Source organism: Amblyomma americanum, chromosome 9 (assembly GCF_052857255.1).
Source record: "Amblyomma americanum isolate KBUSLIRL-KWMA chromosome 9, ASM5285725v1, whole genome shotgun sequence".
Taxonomy (NCBI): Eukaryota; Metazoa; Arthropoda; class Arachnida; order Ixodida; family Ixodidae; genus Amblyomma; species Amblyomma americanum.
The window spans coordinates 38,036,108-38,056,111 of record NC_135505.1 but is presented as its reverse complement, the minus strand read 5'-3'; the positions used below and the strand labels follow the sequence as shown (position 1 = coordinate 38,056,111).

At 45.0% G+C, this 20,004-nt stretch overlaps 1 protein-coding gene across 1 annotated transcript in view; it reads left to right on the top strand.

Moving 5' to 3' along the window:
* Positions 1–232: 232 nt before the first annotated feature.
* LOC144103299 (uncharacterized) overlaps positions 233–20,004 on the top strand; it is a 63,905-nt gene continuing 44,133 nt past the window's right edge. Inside the window, exons 1-3 of the mRNA XM_077636058.1 lie at positions 233–309; positions 5,037–5,101; positions 17,108–17,194. Coding sequence (XP_077492184.1) covers positions 264–309; positions 5,037–5,101; positions 17,108–17,194 — 198 coding nt within the window. The 5' untranslated portion in view covers positions 233–263. The remainder of the gene's footprint in view (positions 310–5,036; positions 5,102–17,107; positions 17,195–20,004) is intronic.

The following is a 20,004-nucleotide window of genomic DNA, read 5'->3' as shown; positions in this document are numbered from 1 at the left end:
TTGATAAATCTTGGTTTCATAGTTTTATTTTTGCTGCACAGCTTGTTGAGATTGACCAAGAAGACATGCTCAGGACGAAGATTGCAAATCTGTTCTTTTCTTATGTCAAGTTGAGTGAAGAGAACAAAAAAAAAAAGCATGAAATATTCTCTGTATTCGTTCCTTCGACTAAGATAAAAAGGTCAGCCATAGAGCATTATCCGCTAGATGCGCCTTGGCATCTAGCGAAAACTAGCTTGGTAGACACAAGACTGCTGGAGAGGATGCAGTTACCGTGCTTTTATGTATGCCTTGTTATTCCACTCACAGGTAAGATTCTTCTACACTTTCCCATATGCAAAACGTGCTAATCATGGGCGATTTTTTAACGGTTTCATATTTTACTCCAAGAACAGTAAGAGATATGCAGCCGTGGTCTCTGTAGCTCAATTCTTGATCAAGGCAGATAATATGTGCACGAAAAAGTGCAACTAAAAGACGAATTATTGAATTGAACTAAGCAAACTTGTAATCGTTTCGCTTCACGCCACAGGCATGAATTGCGAAGTTAATGTCATCCGCATCGAAAGGCAGCCCAGTTTTTTTTACTTCTTTAGTCGCCAATGCGGTTCAAAACACTGAGCGTCAAAAGTACAGTGTTGTAGGCAGTTTGAGTTACCTTTCCCATGTTGCTCATATACAAAACTCTGCCGCTTGCATTTTCAACGAAGGAAATACAAGCTAGGTTTGCACATTTTGTGTTGCAAAAGAATAAAACATGGTTTTGGTCGCAATACCGAACCCAGCGACGTCATTTTTTAAACGTCCAATGAAGGAAAGCCATGTCAAAGAGCGTACAAAATCAGCTTATATTCAACATCAGACACTTAAAACCACAATGTCGATACAGAAAATAAAGAGGAAGAGCCTTCCATGCTCACCGTCTTCGATTTCTGAATTTATTCTGATGCCCAAAACACCAAAAATATATGGTTGTTTGCTACGAAAGTTAATAATTGTCTTTTAGTTGACCTCTACCACATACTTATTGTTCAACTTTCTGTGCAGTCGAACGGCGCGGACCGCAATGACGTAGCTCTCATTGTTCATAAAATAAAATTCTGTAAACGTCGCAAACAATCACCCGCTATAGAAATTTATTATCTGCAACCCAGTGTTTAGCTTTGTCATTACTTGTTTTGGGCCCTGTTCTATTCTCAGAACGGCTGCAGTGTGTTGTGAACGCTGCATTAAATTTTGAATGGCAATGTGCGCACTCATAAATCCAGCAGATTTGATCCTTTGCCTATTCATTTTTATTTATTGTCGGAAGAAACGATGTTTGTGTCATCTGCTCACCAGTAATTAGTAGCTTATTGTTGGGCACAATAAAGATACACGGTAATGATTTAGAACTAGGTAATGGCTTATAACTACAGTTTGGCAACTCTTTGTCCGAGGTCGCCCAACGTTTTCGAAAAGAGTGTGCTTTGGGCTGAAACTGTGCGAAGTTCCACGAATTGGATCACGGCGTGTATTCTTCTCACGCCTGAAACTGAGAAATGCCCGCTTTAGGCACCACCGCACCCGCGCCGCCCCACCAGCGGAAAACTTCTAAGAATAGTCATTTTTTTCGTGCGAATATTTTCTTCACACATTTTATTTAACTTCCGCTTTTTGAAAGCAATTACCCACCCAGCTTCAGATTCGAAAGCAGAAGCATAACTGAAGTTGCTAACCTAAAGCATCACCTCGGAAGCCATGTTGTTTGCTGCTTTGAGAAAATTTACGTACTGTAAGCAAAATCGTGGTCTACACCTGGTGCTTCCAAACACAGCGTCACTACACATCTATCTTTGTAATAGACATTGTGGAAATCGCTCCTAGTTGTGCTCCATTGCTTTTGTGTTACCACTGCTGTCAGCGCAACGACAATTTAATCCGAGGACTTAACATGTACCATTTAGCACAAATGCCGCCATCCGCAGTCTGTCGTCGCGCACGGCACGAAATTTGCATATATGAGAACGCCCGAGTACAATGTCAAACAATGTAAACGAGCATATATGTTCATGATAGACCGTAACGTAGTATGCCTTATGAAAGTCATGAATATTAGTCATAGCATGTCTCGCAGTCATTCTGCAATTTATCATCATTCAGAACATTGCAAGTAACGTAATATAAAGTGTATAGGGTTTGCACAATGTATGCATAGGTATGCACTCTATTCATGGTCAGGACTCATGGTCGTTTTACAACATGGCATGACTTAGCACTTTAATACTTTCTCAATCTCACATCTCTGCAGGTTTGAGTGCTACTGCAGAATTTTTTCGCCTGGCGTTAAGCAAAAGTGCAAAATTCCTTCAGATGGTCTTCACAGCAATCTAAAATTTTATACTCCCGACTGTTAACGAAGCACGGAAACTAAAAATTATTACTCTGAAAATTTTGTGCATCAAGTGCGGCAAAGGCAAAAAAATGCGGTAGAGTGATCGTTAAAGTGCGGTCCTCGCAGCTGTGGCTGCTAAAGAAAACGAGAATACCAAACATGTCATCAAAAACATGTATGTTCTTTCCGTCAGTATGAAACTGTGGGGCGTCCAACGAAGATGTACTTAGAGTGCGAAAGCACTCATACGCTCGCCAACACCGACCATCGATCTTTTCGCGATCTTGTATCGTTGCCAACCAAAAGCAACGCTATCTTATGTTAAAAAGAAATCGAATAGATATTGAAGACGGGAAGTTAAGCCCCTTTTACTATGCTCTGATCAAGTTCGCCGATGGCTGCTCGAGAGCCCTAGGCCAATGTAGCTTTTTTCAACGCGTTATTTATTACAGTGAAGCAAAGTTAACTGTATGTACTAACCATGTAGAAAGCAATCACAAATCGACAGCATGCATAATAAGACACGACTAAACAACCAAGCACGAGAAAAGGCCCGACACAAGACGCGTCCCTGCTACAACATAATACGACACACTTAAGCAACGACGCACTAGAAAAAGGGCAATGAAAAGCAGAGCACTAGGAGTGGTTGCCACTCCGATTCAGTCGCAGCCACCGAACGCGCCTCATGCTAACCTGCGACATCCTCTCGTGCAGTGCATAGCACGTCGTCATCTTCATAAAATTTCATCTGCGGGGTGAACAGATCAGATCAGCTTAACCTCAATCAGATATTAACCTGAGCCTAGTATTTTCGCCAGACTTGCGACGACCCATCAAAGCAAAACCATGAGACAGCAAAGCGAAACATATGTTTTGGCACGTCTACTCCGTTTAACTACGTTAAAACCACACCAATGTTTTAAATGTTCCGGCTTATGTAAGCCACCTTTGTTCTACTTCAAGTAAGGCTTACATGATTCAGACAAGCCGGTATTTTAAGTTAATACACATTTACAACCCCAATGAAAGAATATGACAACAATGCTGGTGGTCTCTTTGGGGAGTTAAGAAAAGCCCCACTGATGATTACCAGAATGCGATATTCGGTAGTGTGATCTTTCAAACTTTCCGCGAGCTCAAAATTATGACAGGTTAATAAAACTTGCGCAAGGAAGGCGCTGAAAATATATTTCTGCATTGAAATATTTCGTGCAATAAGCGTATACACAAGAAAGTAAGTGCGATCAATATGTAGCCTTTTCATAATTTTGTAATTAAATTTACTCTCCGGATTTTCACGATCACGAAATCAGGTAAAGAAATTTAACCATGTTGCACAGTTGATTTTAGGGGACATACCCAGCAATTCCGGACAACATTTTTGAGCGGAAAACCATTTATGAACACAATTTTTTTCATACAATGTAAGATTTCACTATACCAATCGAATTATGTGAAGATCAAGTGACTGCAGTCTCGATAAAGCGACTGCAAGACGGCCGTGCCTCGTGTTTATTCAAAAAGCGAACCCGGGCGCGTGCCACCGGCGCGTGCCACAGGCGCAGCCACGGGATGATGATGATGGTATGTACAAGAGAAAGAAGATGATCCCTGGAAGGCTCACAATATTAACGTTTTTGCTATGGTCAAAAGCGTTTTCCACTGGTTTTCTAAGGGAGTCTTAACTGTTTGATGCGACGAATGGAAGCAATTTAAAATAAATATTTTAAAACACATCACAAGAATCGACCATTGCCTTCAATATTAATGTAAAAGTATCTCACAAATTTCTAATTTTCAAAATATTTGTCCGAAACTGCTGGATATATGTCATGTAGGGCGTAGAAGATAAATGAGACGGAGCGCTTTGCCTCCATTATTTCTGATTGGGAATAAATTGCCATTTTTATATTGGTGTAAGCTACCACAATTGTCAAGGACAGACACTGAACGTGTGTGGGAAATGATCGCTTCAAGCTTTACACAGAGAAGAAAATACGCTAGAATATTACCTAAAGTAATACCTAACGTTACACAAATAGTGGTACTGTATACGCGACTTATTTTACACATTTGATCTCTCTTGTGTTCATTCTAATAAGCATAAATATTTTATCTAGCATTTATGGCCTCTTAGTTCACAGCTGCTGTGTTTTGCTAAAAACATATTATGTACAGCTGTAAACGGGTTTTTTGTAAACATAAGGTAAATATTCCAGAATAATTTGACCTCATGTGCTCGAGAAAACTGTCGCAGGCATGGCACTAACGTGTGCATCGTTTCATTTTTTATTACAGTATTCCACGTTAGGTTTATTGCTTCCAACCTCAGTACAGGGTTTTTGCCGACGTAATTATCGGCTCCAGTTTCTGTACTGAAAATATTTTAGACCAGAGGAATGTTGCAATGGAGAGGACTGGCGACGCTCCATCTGATTGCGGGTTTGTAGGCTCACGAACTCCAAGAAATGAAGTTCGTGAACTCCACTAGCTACTAGCTCCAACTCCTGGCTCCAGCTAACAGCTGTCTTGAAAACAGAATGGATGGTAAGGTCGAACAAGTGGCAGGCATCGTGATTTTGCAGGCTTCCTGCATTGGATTTTATTTTGGACTTTATGCACTGTGCAATGATGTAAATTATTGCTTTTTTTCCTTCAGGTGTTTGGTGTGCTAAACGTGGGCCACGCATTGTTAGAAGCGCCTGCATTGGACGGCCAGTTGCGGTAAACAAATTATTATTCACTGATAGCAACTTTTGGTAGTATCCGTGTTATTAATTATCGTTTAGCGCAACTTGCCAAGCTCACCAAACTAATATATACCACTGAGAACAAGTTACCATCGGAACGTCCAGTACTAAATGGCACAATTCTATAACTTCACCTTTTTTGTCAAGAAAATACAAGACAGCTAAAGATGAAACCCTCTGAAAAAGACATTGACCAGGAGGTCGTAGCAGCCACGAAACTAAGATGTTCAATGACATTAAATAAGGCCTCATTTCAAAAGTGACAGCACTTTTACTACAATTCAAGGGACGCATAGAATGCGCGAGGCTTCATCTAGCTTTTATTTTTATATTGGACATGCTGCCAACCTTTCGGAGCTTTGGTAGGTTTGTGCGTTATAGAATACTGAGCCTGTCACCAATACGCTGACACAAAACATTAAAAAATCACCCAAACCAGGTGTGCGCACGCACTGTCATAATATATAACCGTACAAGTTTCAGCACAAGCTGCAAACCATTCAAGTGGAAGTGTGCCGCTGCTTGAAGATTCATAGTTGCAATTTGAATAAAGGCTCTAGTATTAAAAACTTAGTTTTATGTAGAAAAAAGCGATATTTTGAAGATGGTAGCGTCTTGGCGATGTCGGTTTAGGGAAGATCCGTTGTCTGATTTCCGAGAGAGGACAATATTAATTTCCAGTGTGTTCCGAAAAGCTGAAGGAATCAGTGTGGTCACGTTCTGAAAAGAAAGTAAATTTACTCATGAGATTTTTGAACAAGAGGCTCGCTGCCTTAACTCCAAAAGGTGAAGCGAACAGGTTGGTTCTGCCAAGCCTCAAGTTTCCTAGTTTCTGCTATAGATAGTGGTCTCCACTCCAGATACTCATAAAAAGAAGAGTGAATGACATATTTCTATATAAGATGTTTATTATTTTGAAAGGGACAAACGCTTACATAAAGTGCCACAAAAATTTCCGAGATTTTTTTTTCAGCTCCGTAGCGCACACTCAGCGGAAATTATGCGGACCTTGACACGTCACCCATTAAGGTTACTACAAATTGCCAGAACGCGAAAACTCTGTTTCATGTGGAAGTTATGTAGTAAAATTTTGAAAAACAATTTTATGGATGCGTTTACTGTGTTTACTTACTCACAATTGCTGCAGAAACAATATGAACTTCATAATATGACCATAAAACGAATGTGGTACTGATCAGGGCTATTGGTACAATAGAGGCAAATCTTAGATGAGATGGTTGAAGCAAACAATCTGTTAAAATGAATAGGGAGTTAACATATTATAATACCTTGTGGATCTACAGAGTTTTTCTTTTGTGCAGGGGCAGACAGCGTTATTAAAGGACACAAACTTTGACCGTTACGTTAGAAAACTGGACATGCAATAAACTGAACAAGCTTCATGCGAAACGGATTGTAATGTGTTTAGAATTAACAGTGAGGTGCTGAATGAAATGCTTGAAGGGAACCTAAAGTTATGCGGTGACATTCATCAGCAGAATCCATGCTCTAAGCGATGCACAAAGTCTAACAATGGCCTTTTGGACTTAAGTCTCGCCTAGGACTGCGTTTTACATGCGATAATTAGCCATTAGAATAAGAAAATTCTAATATGGAGTTCTGATTATTCTAGTTCTGAAGTTCGCAAAATATACATTAATAAACGCGACCCCTCAATAATGAAATTATGCTTCTCACCGAAATTATGCGAGGGTAGTATGTGAGCTTAATTTCAGCGCAAGTGGTCTATAGAAGACGAGGTAGATTTTTGCAAGGTAGCGGAAGCTAGCCGAATAGTCATAATGAGTACCGTGATTGCCACGAGTTCAGTACCTCGTATGATTTTAGGCATTACGCGTTGGAGTCTAATGTGATATTAATTACTGCATCAAGCTTATCGTTATGTTCTATGTAGATTGCAGACAGGCGGTTATATCAAAACTAGAACCTCGCTACTGACTCGATCAAGGAGAGACTTAGAAAAGTATCGAAATGCTTGAAAATTTATTAAAAGGAGTACATTAAAGTGACATTAGTTGCAAATAATTTTTGCAACATGGCACTGGGCACAATATGCATCCAAACATATGTCGGCTCTTCAGTAATAGCTGCTGTTCTATACCATACAAACTTTGTGGAGTAATGCTGACATGTAGCTCCTGTTTGCTGGTGAGGAAACGAGCAACGACGGTAGGGTCCCCGACCGTTTCCAGCGTATAACGGGGCTGAGTTGGAGATAAGGATGTAGAATATCTCTATTTTTGTTTTAAATACAGCGCCTGTTTTCTTTGTTTTTCAGGGCTAAATGCCTGCACTGATGTCCTAAGTAGCGTTTCAAGGAAATGAACTCAATCATTGACATCCCAGTTAGAGCATAGAATCGAATTATTCAATTCCAACGCATCCACTAAATCAAAAAAGTTTTCTGTAGTTGTATTGCCACGTGTAAAGCTGAAACCGGGTAGTGAGGTAAATGAAAGGCATTATTATCGAAGAGGCTGAGCACTTGATAAGGAACTGCCAACTGCTCTGAAGTTTACTGACTTGCGTCAGATGTAACACCTTTAAGCAGAATGTCAATATGGAAGTATAGTGAAACCAGACTAGAAAGTAGTCTAGTTTTCTGTAAGTCTAGTTTTTTTGGCCATTTTACGAGAAGTAAATTTTTCTCTACAGATGCATACATATCTCCTGCAATAGAAGGGTGATTGCTGATGAATTCATATTGAGTGACAAATTGTGACAGCATTGCGCGAGTGTGTGTGTGTGTTATGCCTTTTACCGCTTCTCTCTTTCTCCTTTTACTCCCTAATTCCTCTTCCACAGTGCAGGGTAGCCAATCGGAACCCCTGTCTGGTTACGATCCCTGCCTTTCCCTCCTCCTCTTTATCTATCATACGTGTGATCTAAATGATACTAAATCTCTTTATATTATGGTGATGCATTAAAGGCATGCGGTGGATGCCCACAAGAATGTGGACAAGAGCTGTGGAACGGGCCTACAAAGATCATTTGCTTAATTAGGAAGAGTCTAGATCAATCAACCAATCAAATTTATTCCGCAACAAAAAAGTTACGAGGAGGGCAGGTAAAAGCTGTGCGAAACAGCTTGAGGAGCCCTGACCCCCTAGCACACGGACAGCATAAAAAACGTGCGGCTAAGGAAGTACACTTGGACAAAACAAATACACGAGTTAAGCAAAATCATTGGAAGAGGAGAGCACTAGGAAAAGATAGAAGAGAAAAAAAAATAAAAAGGTCAGTGTATGGCATTATTATACAAACACATCACGCAGTTCTTTTGGTGATATACCAGTTATGTCAATGTTAGTTTCTTTTAACACGCGATTTAAAAGTGTGGGAAGTAAAAATTTCAACATTTGATGTCCATAATTGGTTCTGCATTTCGCGACGTACCACACTTTGGGATGGCGAACATTATAAATAGGGAAGTTTTCCGCTAGTTGTGTTAAGCTTGTTATGGCGTCATTATTTTTTAGTAAACAGAGTTTATACAAACGACATAGCTTGTAGTCATACATTGATGAAACCTGAATTATATGGTGCTTCTTAATTAAACCTGCAGTGTGAGACCGATAAGGGACTTTACAGGTAGGCGTAAAGCTGTTTTTTGTAAGATGTAAAGTTTACTAATATTTTCAGCTGTTGTTGACCACACAAGAAACGCGTAACTTAATAAAGAAGAAAATAATGAATTACATATGAGTATGTTAACAGACGCAGGGAAGAAGTAGCAGTGACGGCGCATAATGCCGGTTGTCCTGGATAGTTTATTGATAATATAGTTCACGTGATGATCCCATGTCATGTTTTGTGAAAAGTATACGCCCAGTGATTTAAAGTTTTTGACCACTTCAATTTCTAGTTATTTAACAAAATAGGAGGCAACTGCACCTGTGTATGGTGGCGGTGAAATAAAACAACCTTCGTTTAATTACTGTTAACTTTAAGACAGTTCATTTGTGCCCATGCATTTATTTCTGACAGTGCGCTATTTGCTCGACTAGCTAAATCTGCACATGATTCACCTGAAAAGAACAAACTCATGTCATCAGCACAGATTATGTGATGGGCCGTTTCATTGATGCCGTCTATCTCATTAATATTGTAACGAAGACAGGACCGGCACAGATCACAGTCTCAGCGAAGTCCAGCGCACAGCAGGTAACTCACAAGATGGCTGTCCGAACCACACACACACTTCGTCTTTGTCCACCGACACACGCACACTTCGTCTTCATTGTCGGCGCGCTCCCATGAGCACGCGCCATTACCCCCTCCATCAAGGCGGCGGCCCGACGCCGGAAACGAACACGGACAGCAAAGGTAATGTTCGGTATAGACGGCGGACGGCAGAGAATACAGAGAGCTGTTAAGCTGGTAAAGCGGCGGGTTGCAGCCTGTCATGGTAGGGCTTCATGCGCACCACGTGGACAGTCTCGGTCGGATGGCGCCGACGTGGTGAGGAGGTCGTGTCCCGCGGAAAAACTTCGTATGTGACATCACTTATATGACGAACCACCTCGTACGGACCGAAGTAGCGTCGGAGGAGCTTTTCGGAGAGTCCGCGGCGGCGCACAGGTGTCCATACCCATACAGAGTCGCCGGGCTCGTACCGAACGCATCGGTGTCGGAGGTTGTAGCTACCAGCGTCGAGTTGTTGTTGATGTCGAATCCGGCACCTTGCGAGTTGGCGGGCTTCTTCAGCCCGCTGGACGAATGTGTCAACGTCAGCGTAGGGGCCGATGTCTCCGTCGTTGTGAGCAGTGGGTAGCATAGCATCCAGCATGGTAGTGACACACCGTCCGTAGACCAGCTGGAAAGGTGTAAGACGGGTAGTCTCCTGTTCTGCCGTATTGTAGGCGAAGGTTGCATAAGGAAGAACTTCGTCCCACGTACGATGCTTAACGTCGACATACATAGCAAGCATATCTGCAAGCGTCCGGTTGAGGCGTTCAGTCAAGCCGTTTGTTTGGGGATGATAGGCTGTTGTCTTCCGGTGACTGGTGTGGGTGAGTTCGAAGAGAGATTGCATTAATGCCGCCGTAAAGGCGGTTCCACGGTCCGTGATGACGACTGATGGCGCACCGTGACGCAAGACGATTGATGTCATAAAAAACTGAGCCACTTCTGCAGCACTAGCGTGGGGGAGCGCCTGTGTCTCGGCGTACCGCGTTAAGTAGTCCGTCACCACAACAATCCATTTGTTCCCAGAGGAAGACAATGGGAATGGGCCCAGCAAGTCCATGCCCACTTGTTGGAAAGGTGTTGTAGGCGGTTTGATGGGCTGGAGAAGCCCTGCGGGTTTAACTGGTGGTGTCTTTCGTCGCTGGCAGTCACGGCAGGTCCTCACATATTGCTGGACTGATGAGAGCAACTTTGGCCAGTAATACTTCGCACGAATGCGGGCATACGTCCGCGTAACACCCAAATGGCCAGCCGATGGCTCATCGTGGCAGGCGTGCAAGATTTCTGGACGGAGTTCGGATGGCACAACCAGTAGAAAGGTTTCCGTGTTACGGGCGAAGTTCCTCTTGTAAAGGACGCCATCTCGGAGACTGTTCGAGGAACCCAAACCTCGAACGAAAAGCCGCGGAACAGCGACGTTAAGGCCCTCCAGATGCTCGATGAGCGGACGCAACTCTGAGTCAGCCCGTTGACGCCGGGCCATATCGGACGGCGTGACGAGAGCAAAAAACGGGAAGTCGTCCTCCGTTTCGGCCGGAGCAACGTCGGCAGGTGCACGTGACAAGCAATCGGCGTCATTGTGCTTACGGCCGGACTTGTACTCTACCGTGATATCGTATTCCTGGAGGCGAAGGCTCCATCTCGCAACCCGTCCCGAAGGGTCTTTGAGATTGGCTAGCCAGCATAACGAATGATGGTCACTGACAGCTCGAAGCGGGCGACCATAGACATATGGTCGGAACTTGCTAATCGCCCACACTACCGCAAGGCATTCCTTCTCTGTGGTAGAGTAGTTTGCCTCTGCTTTCGAGAGGGAGCGGCTGGCGTACGCTATGACTTTCTCGTTGCCATCCTGCCACTGAACGAGAATAGCGCCGAGACCAACATTGCTGGCGTCAGTATGAATTTCAGTGGCAGCTCGTTCATCAAAATGGGCGAGTATTGGGACAGTTTGTAGGCGGCTGCGTAGCTCGTTGAAGGCAGATTCCTGATCATCATGCCACTCAAAAGATACATTGTCTCTAGTAAGCATTGTAAGGGGCTCGGCAATTGTGGAAAAGTTTTCAACGAAACGTCTGTAATAGGCACAGAGGCCCAGAAACCTACGAACGGACTTTTTGTCGGTTGGGCGCGGGAACTGTGCCACAGCGGCAGTCTTCTCCGGGTCAGGACGGACTCCGTCAGCGCTTATCACGTGACCAAGAAAACTGAGCTCTTCGAAACCAAAGTGACACTTTTGTGGCTTTATCGTCAACTGTGCCGAACGGAGCGCCTGTAACACCATTCGCAGCCGGTTGAGGTGTTCCTCGAAGCTAGGAGCAAAAATGACATCATCAAGGTACACTAGGCATGTCTGCCATTTCAGCCCAGAAAGAACGGTGTCCATCATGCGTTGGAAGGTTGCTGGCGCAGAGTCCAAAGGGTAGCACTTTGAATTCATAAAGGCCGTCAGGTGTCACGAACGCTGTCTTCTCTCTGTCCCTTTCGTCCACTTCGATCTGCCAGTAGCCATTCTTAAGGTCGAGTGAAGAAAAATATTTAGCGTCACGCAGTCGATCCAAGGCGTCGTCGATACGTGGAAGGGGGTAAACGTCACGTTTCGTGACACGATTCAACTTCCGATAATCGACGCAGAATCGCAAGGTGCTATCTTTTTTCTTCACCAATACCACAGGCGAAGCCCAGGGGCTCGTGTACAACTGGACTACGTCGTCCGCAAGCATTTCTTGCACTTGGGATCGTATAGCCTCCCGTTCCACCGGCGACACTCTGTACGGGTGTTGGGATATGGGGCTAGTCTCCTCGTTGACGATGATGCGGTGTTTGGCTACCGGGGTGCGCCCTACCTTTGATGTCGTGGCGAAGCACTCTGCGAAATCGTGAAGGAGCTCTAACAAGCGCTGCTTCTGACCCACCGACAAGCCGGGATTAATGTCCACGGTAGACAGAACGGTTGCTGCATCGCGTCCGTCCGGCGACGGTAGCTCCAGAGCACATATTTCTGCGGGCTCAACGAAGTCGGTAACGTATGCGACGGCCGTTCCTTTCGCAATAGGCTGGAACTCTGTTCCGAAGTTGGTGATCAAGAGTGTCGCAGAGCGATCCCGTAAGCGAACAAGCCCTCTTGCAGCGCAGATTCCTTTCTCGAGTAGAAGGCTGACGTTTCTCTCTGCCATAACGTCTCGATCACCGGGCGAGTCACTTTGCACGGGGACCATCATGCTGCACCGCGGAGGCACCGTCACGTCATCAGCAGCAATACGCAGGGCGGGTATCCTGGAGTCGTCTGGGTCGGCTAATTCAATTTCTTGCGTCGGCGAAAACGTCACGCGCGGCTCTTGTAAATTGATAACGGCGCCGTTAGCTTGTAAAAAGTCCAGGCCGAGAATGACATCGCGCGAACAGTGAGGTAGGACAACAAGGTCACAAACGTATTTAAATCCGTCGATTGTAACTCTCCCCGTACACCGGCCAACAGGGGTAATTAGGTGCCCACCAGCTGTGCGAATCTGAGGCCCAGTCCACGCGGTTAAAACTTTCCTCAGTTCTTTTGCTAGCTCGTTGCTCATAACCGAATAGTCCGCTCCCGTATCAACCAATGCCGTAACCGCTAAATCGTCGATATCGACCGGTAAGTTCGAAGCTGCACATCCTTTGTGATCGTCACGTGTCCTCGTTTGATAGCCGTCGTCTGGTCGGGAACGCGATGGAGGATGTTCGGCTGTTCGCTCGTCAGCGGCCTTACCTCCGCAGGCCGCTGGGTCTAGTTTCCCCGGCGAGGACTCGGTGAGCGGCTGAAACGGCTTGTCGAAGGACAGGGACTCGGCGAACGATAGCGGGTAGAGGTTGGTGGGCGGTAGTCAGGGCGAAGGAAATCAGTGTGAGTGTGATCCCGGCGCGTTGACAGGTGCTCCTCAATTTCGCGGGACCGTTCGCCATTGGGCGGACAGGGGACTCGCGGATGAAATCCGCGAATTCCAGCTCGACGATAAGGACACCACCGCAAGATATGAACAGCCTCACCACAGTGGTAGCAAAGGGGCCGCTGGTCAGGTGCCCGCCACACGTCCGTCTTCCGCAGCCTGGCTTCGGGCAACACAGGGACAGGCGGGGGCCGCGGCTGGAAAGCAGATGCAGATGGGCTGGTGCTCCAAGCGGCGAGGTCGCAGTTCTGTCGGAGTACCGACGCGTACGTCTGGCGCGGGGGCGTCGGTGTAAGGGCAGCAGGGGCCACAGGTTCAGGAACCACCTGCTGCACTTCCTCTCGGATAATGTGTGCTAACGATGGACACTGCGGCTGCGACTGGGCAGAGAGGCGTTTTTTTGCAGCTCTTCTTTGACGATAGATCGAACCAGCTCCCGAAGGGTGTCAGCGGAGTCGCTGGAGGCTAGCGCAAAGTCGGCAGTTGATACGGTGTTCACGGCGCGATTGTAATTGCGGGCGCGTTGTTGCAGGTTCTTTTCGACGGTAGTGGCCTCCGATAGAAACTCCGAAGTGGTGTTAGGTAGGTTTCGCACAAGCCCAGCAAACAGTTCTTTTATCCCGCGCATCAGGTGGCGCACTTTCTTGTCCTCGGCCATGTTTGGATCCGCCCTTCTGAATAGTCGTGTCATGTCCTCATAATACATTGCGACGCTCTCATTGGGTCGCTGGTTCCTTGACTGCAGCGCCGACTCAGCTCGTTCCCGACGGTCGGTGTTGACGTAGGTCGCCAGCAACTGGCTACGGAACCGTTCCCAAGAAGGAAACGTTGTCTCGTGGTTCTCGTACCACGTCCGCGCCGAGTCGTCAAGAGCGAAGTAAACATTGTGCAGCTTCCGCTCCGCATCCCAGCCATTGTACCTGGCAACGCGCTCGAACTGGTCAAGCCAGTCCTCCGCGTCCTCAAACACTTCGCCATGGAAGGTCGGCGGTGTTCGCGGCTGGAGGACCAGGAAATGAGCAGCTGAGTTCCCGTTGTCAGCCATAGCTGCCGCGTCTCCGTTGCTAGCCATAGGTGCCGCGTCAGTCCTGCGCGTCGCAGCTGGAGCCCTGGTCCTAGGGGATAACGGACCGTACTCTGGTGACTGAGCTTGGATTCGGCGGCTCGTACTGCGATGAATCGGAGTCAAATCCGTGTTCATAGAGAGCCTTCGGGGCACGTAGATGTTGGAAAGTACCCAGCACCTCCACCAAAAATGTAACGAAGACAGGACCGGCACAGATCACAGTCTCAGCGAAGTCCAGCGCACAGCAGGTAACTCACAAGATGGCTGTCCGAACCACACACACACTTCGTCTTTGTCCACCGACACACGCACACTTCGTCTTCATCGTCGGCGCGCTCCCATGAGCACGCGCCAATATAAAGGATGAAGAGAAATGGGCCCAGTATGCTTCCCTGCGGGACACCTGCTTTAATGGATTTTATCGAGGAATGTTCTCCTTCAATGACGACAAATTGAGAACGGTATTGAAAGTAGGACATAATAATTTCTTCGCGATGCCTCTTATGCGATAGTGATCAAGTGTTTGTAGCAATAGTTCATGATTAATTAGGTCGAAGGCTTTTGAAAAATAAAAAAAGGCCAAGTACCATAATTCTGCATTCAAATTTTCCTAATATGAATTCTTTTTGGGCGAGTAATGCGAGTTCTGTAGATTTGTTTTTACGAAAACCATACTGTGAGGAGCTTATCAATTTAAAGCGGTCAGTGAATGAAGTAAGGCGTTTCAAAATTATTTTCTCCAAACCCTTGAAAAACACAGGTAGAATCAATATAGGACGGTAGTTGAACAAATAATTTCTGTTACCCTTTTTAAATACAACTTTTACTTTTGCAATTTGCATGCTTCGGAGAAAAATTCCCGTCGACAAACTGATATTGAAAATATGAGTAAGACAAGGTGCTAGTAAATCAATTACGTGTTTTACGGGCTTCATTTGAATATTGCCAGCGTCCGCGGCTCTGCTATTGCTCAGGGCTAAAAAAGTGGCTACAACCTCACTATTTGAGACTGGCTCTAGAAATATGGTTGGATTACTTCGGTCATTCATATATTTTATGTCAGAAGTGCTGGTGCTATGGTCCCCAACTGACAGAAAGAAGTCATTGAAAGCGTTAGCTAACTCAGCGCCTTGAAATTCTGTCCCATCCTTAACTATATTAGTCACCGCTTCTGATGCACTATTAATTACACTGTTAAGTGCCTTCCATACATTGTCTGTGCGTCCTTGTGTTGAGCTGAACAGGTTAGAATAATATTGCTTTTTTGCATCACGAAGGTATTTAGTGAAAAAATTTCTGTATTTCTTGAATTCCTTGGGCGCTTCGGGCGATTTACTAACAATAAATCTCTTAAACAGTTTATCCCGATGTTTCATAAGCTGAAAGCTTTCTTTATTTACCCATGGTTTCCGACGTTTTTTGCATATTTTAAACGCCTTGATTGGGAAACACATCAAGTATATTTCAGACATGATTTAAACATCGTGAGGAGCAGGTAAAAGTGAAAATTTTAGGGCCGAACGAAACAGAAGACTGACCAACCTGCATCTGTTGTCCCAACGAAAAAGTACCCACGGGAGTTTTACATGCAACAGCTGTTCAGCGCCCGTCCCTGGCTTTCGTGTCGTAGTCTTCCGCCGTCGTCGGTTATGAAGGCCAGCCTGGTTGGAATTACGCCTAGGGGTGGCTCCGTTCGGAACAGCCATCTGCCAGTGTAGGGGTGCATCACGTGACCACTGCACTAGTGCTCAAGTGACTAAACGCCTACAATCCTAAACAGCTATAGCTTAACCTCGCGTTACACAACTGTAACTATCGTGCAAGTTTTTTTTCTGAATTTTTTCGCCGATTTTTGAACATTCCTATGCTTTTGTATCGAAAGTGGGCCTAGATTTGTTTGCCTTATTTCGCTTGGTCGTCGCCGTCAATGTCAGTGCACATGCACACCACTGCATCACCCGTGAATACTTCAGAACTCCGTGTACGCATGCGCGCTTTGCTGCTCGTGCATTGTTGATAAAAGTTACATTGAGATCATATTGGCAACAAGGAGCCAACAAACGTTTAAAAGATATACAAGAATATGGAACGTTGACATCCCTTCTCGTCACTTTCGATCGCACTTCCTCTCTTGTTATGGTTGCTGCAGCAACCAACTTCAGTCCCACCCCAAAAGATTTTGCAGTCGACAAAATTGTGAGACGGTACGTCCGTCAGGAGTCAGACAAGCAGAATATTGAAAAAAATTCTGCCCATATGAACCGAATTCTTTCCCACAAATCTAATACAATGAGTGTGCGAAAAAAATGTTCAGCACAAAGCCAGTAAACCCCTGTGAAGAGGTTATCACGTATTCTATTTATCTATTGTGTAAAAAAAACTGACCGCGACAATCCGGTACTGTCTGTGAACATTTCAGTCAAGCACCATCAATTATAAACCATTTTCCTAGCTAAAAATCGAAAACCACTTACCGTGCCATTTGCGTAAGTGGCTGACATCCTCTTTTTGTATTATACGCTTTCAAGCAAATAAATTCTAGCAGCTGTTTCAGTCACTGCAGAAAATATTCGCTCTCGGAAAGTACTTAAAATGACTTTTCTCTAGCATTGCCTTACCTTCTGTGGTCTAATAGTAGATCCGCTTCACGGGACTGATATGAGAAAGATGCACCAGAGGAATGAGGTGCCTAACATTATTACTTATTCAAATATATGAAATGTCTCCTAAAATGATTTACGAAATGTATGCAGACTTATAAGCAAGTATGTTTTAATTACAGTCAAGTTGGTACCCCTGCTTGTATTTATGTTATTACAAAGGAGGATATACCGAGTATCACACATACCCAGAGGGCACGCAATGCACGGTGAGTTTCCTTTTGTTCTTCATTAATGCTCTGATGAAAGGCGCAATATGATGTCATAATTTTTAGCAGCTGCATGAAGCTGCAAGCTCCATGCAAGCAGCTGCCTAAATGCAGTGTCCAAAATCTTGTCGAATAAAATTTTTTTAGATTACCATAGATAGATCTACTGTGTAAATCCAAAAGTAAGATTGCATTTAGGAGGTAGCAGAAGGTGAGAATATGGTATTTCAAAATAATGAAACAGGCTAGCATGCATGCAAACAGTGATGGACGCTCTGGCGTGCTATTATAAAATTGGCCTGCAGCAGTGGTTACCGCAACCGAGAAAATTTAACTAACGGTCGGGTGAGAGAGAGCTCACGAAGTGCTCTTTACGACCCTGTTTAGAGGTGTTCAGGTTGGGAGCTGTATTTTGGCGAAAGAAATGTGGACCGCAACAGCTTTGTTTAAGTACAGAATCAGTGCAAAATTTAAATTGGGTATTGTGATGCCAGAGGCGGAAAGCAACCGAGTTGGGCCTAGTTATTCCGCATTGCTCCACAGTGACGTCACTCTACACGTGCATCATCGGGATACAAATTCCTGATGCCTGTGCCACGATAACTTGCTCGTGGCAGTGCATGGTGGCGACTTCTGCAAATAGAATGAAATAGATCACCGATGTAGTTACCTTTTAATCCTTGAAGTTTAAAGTTGAGAAACTTTCTTGAGGGTACCAATGTTTCTGAAAGGGAAGGCTGTCTTGTTGATCAGCCGTTCGCTATCGCAAGACTTTCTTCTTCTGTCAGCAGGGGCAGCTAGCGGTTATTCATTACTAGGCACATTTCGCGCGGCGTATTGCTGAATTTCAGAGGCGGTTAACGCAGATGTGGCTATTGCAGAGACGGCTAAGTTGACGAAAAAGCCTATACGTACTTTGGAAACTGGGAATGGAGTTGCAGACGCAAAAATGATAAAGGTAATGTCTTGATACAGGAAAACAATAGAGTACTAATAAAACAAAGGGCAGTAAATTAATCTTTGCGGTGATCGACAACGGGAAATCAGCATTACCAGGGCATGCAGTGCAGTGAGCAGGTCTGCCGTAGTTGTATAAGGTAACAGAATATATTTTAAACAAATCAAATATAAAAAGGGATCAAAAACGCATCAGAGGTGAATTAGATTACGAAGTGTTGTATAAGACAGCGGCAGCATGGCTTGTGCTGGGAAGGGTTTTTAGCGTTAAAAGCCTGTTGAGAGTAAAAATCTGGCCGCTCCTGGTGTCCTGTGCAATAGAATTTACTTACTTGCTGGTGGGATGTGACGTCATCACTTACGCTATCCGACTGGATAAATCCTATTCGCTTGAAAGACGCCACGTCAGCATACCGCAGAAAGTCACCGACTGGAGGGAAGTGAGGCCGCCGGATATGAAGTGACGTCATTAGATCATGTTTCTCTGTGCGAACCGCGCACTTGCGCATCGTGGCAGTTCATCATCATTGTCATCAGCCTGGCCACGCCCACTAAAGGACAAAGCCTCTCCCATATCTTTCCAAATAACCCTATCCTGGGCTAGCTGCGGCCCCCTTATTAAAGCAAAGATCTTAATCGCAATACTTTCTTTACTAAGCCTCAACATCTCACTTCCTGCCCCTCGTCTCTCCAATTGCGTGACTCTTCTCCCTATTATACCTCCGTTCACTCAAACAAGTGAAATTATATAACCAAACAGATTTGCTTGTTGTGTCCCTAACAAGAGCTTTCGAAAGCGACAACAAACAATTCATGCTGCGTGCTTGACAAGAAGGGAAGCTGCAAATGTTAGCTACAACTTCATCTTCCCGCCTCTCTCTCTCTTTTGCATTGCCTTTAAAAGCGCCAGCAATCTAGAGTGGATATAGAAAAAGAGAGATTAAAAAGTCACTTGTATCAAGCAGAGGATTTGTTTGTAATCCCATTCAAGAGTAAAGAATTTTCTTCGCGTTCATCAAACTCACATTCAGCGAAGCATTCAGTGCATGGAAAGGCACGCCACAGCTCTAGAAAACGCGCGACTCCTTATAGCGCTGGACAAGTCAGCGGCGCAGCTTTCGGCACCGGCGGGCTCTGGCAGAGCTGAGAACCCAAGTAATGATGTGAACTGCTGTGGGTTCATCGAGGGCGGCTTTCGGTGTCTGGTATCCCTCTTCCAGTCCGCATCGCTGTCATGCGCTGACGACAACCTAATTATAGCCTATAGATGCTATTCGTCTCGCATGCTACACTGCCGAAAGCGCTGTGGGAACCAAGTGTACTTTAGTGTTAACGAGATTTTTAATCAGTCCGCAGTGGTAGCAGGGATGGACATTTCATAAAAGCTTCTGGCTAGTTTAAAAGCAACGTTTGGCCAGCTGAGCTCCTATGCGAAGCATTTTAGTCATAGGAATAACTAGAAAACGTTGTGCTGCCAGCACGCCACCTGGTTGTACCTTGCTGCATGCTGCACGTCAGTAGCCTGGGGGCAACAAAGTTTTCGTTTTCGTGACAAATAATTATTTTCTGTTACAATGATATGCTTCTAATTATTGAAATACTGAAAATAATGATATTGACACAGGTGATAGAAGAGGAGGACGAAGGGAACTCAGGCGATAGAAGCAGAGGACGAAGAAAATCTTCTTCCTGCTCGTGCTCGCTCTACCGGCTGTGTAACTCCTTAATCCCCGAGTGTTTTTGGTGTACTATTGGTTACAAATCTGGTGGATGTGCTGGTACGCTTCCAGACCCGCGCAGCCCACCTGTGATCACGGATCTCACCCCGGTCCACCAGCGCCGCGGCCGCCGCC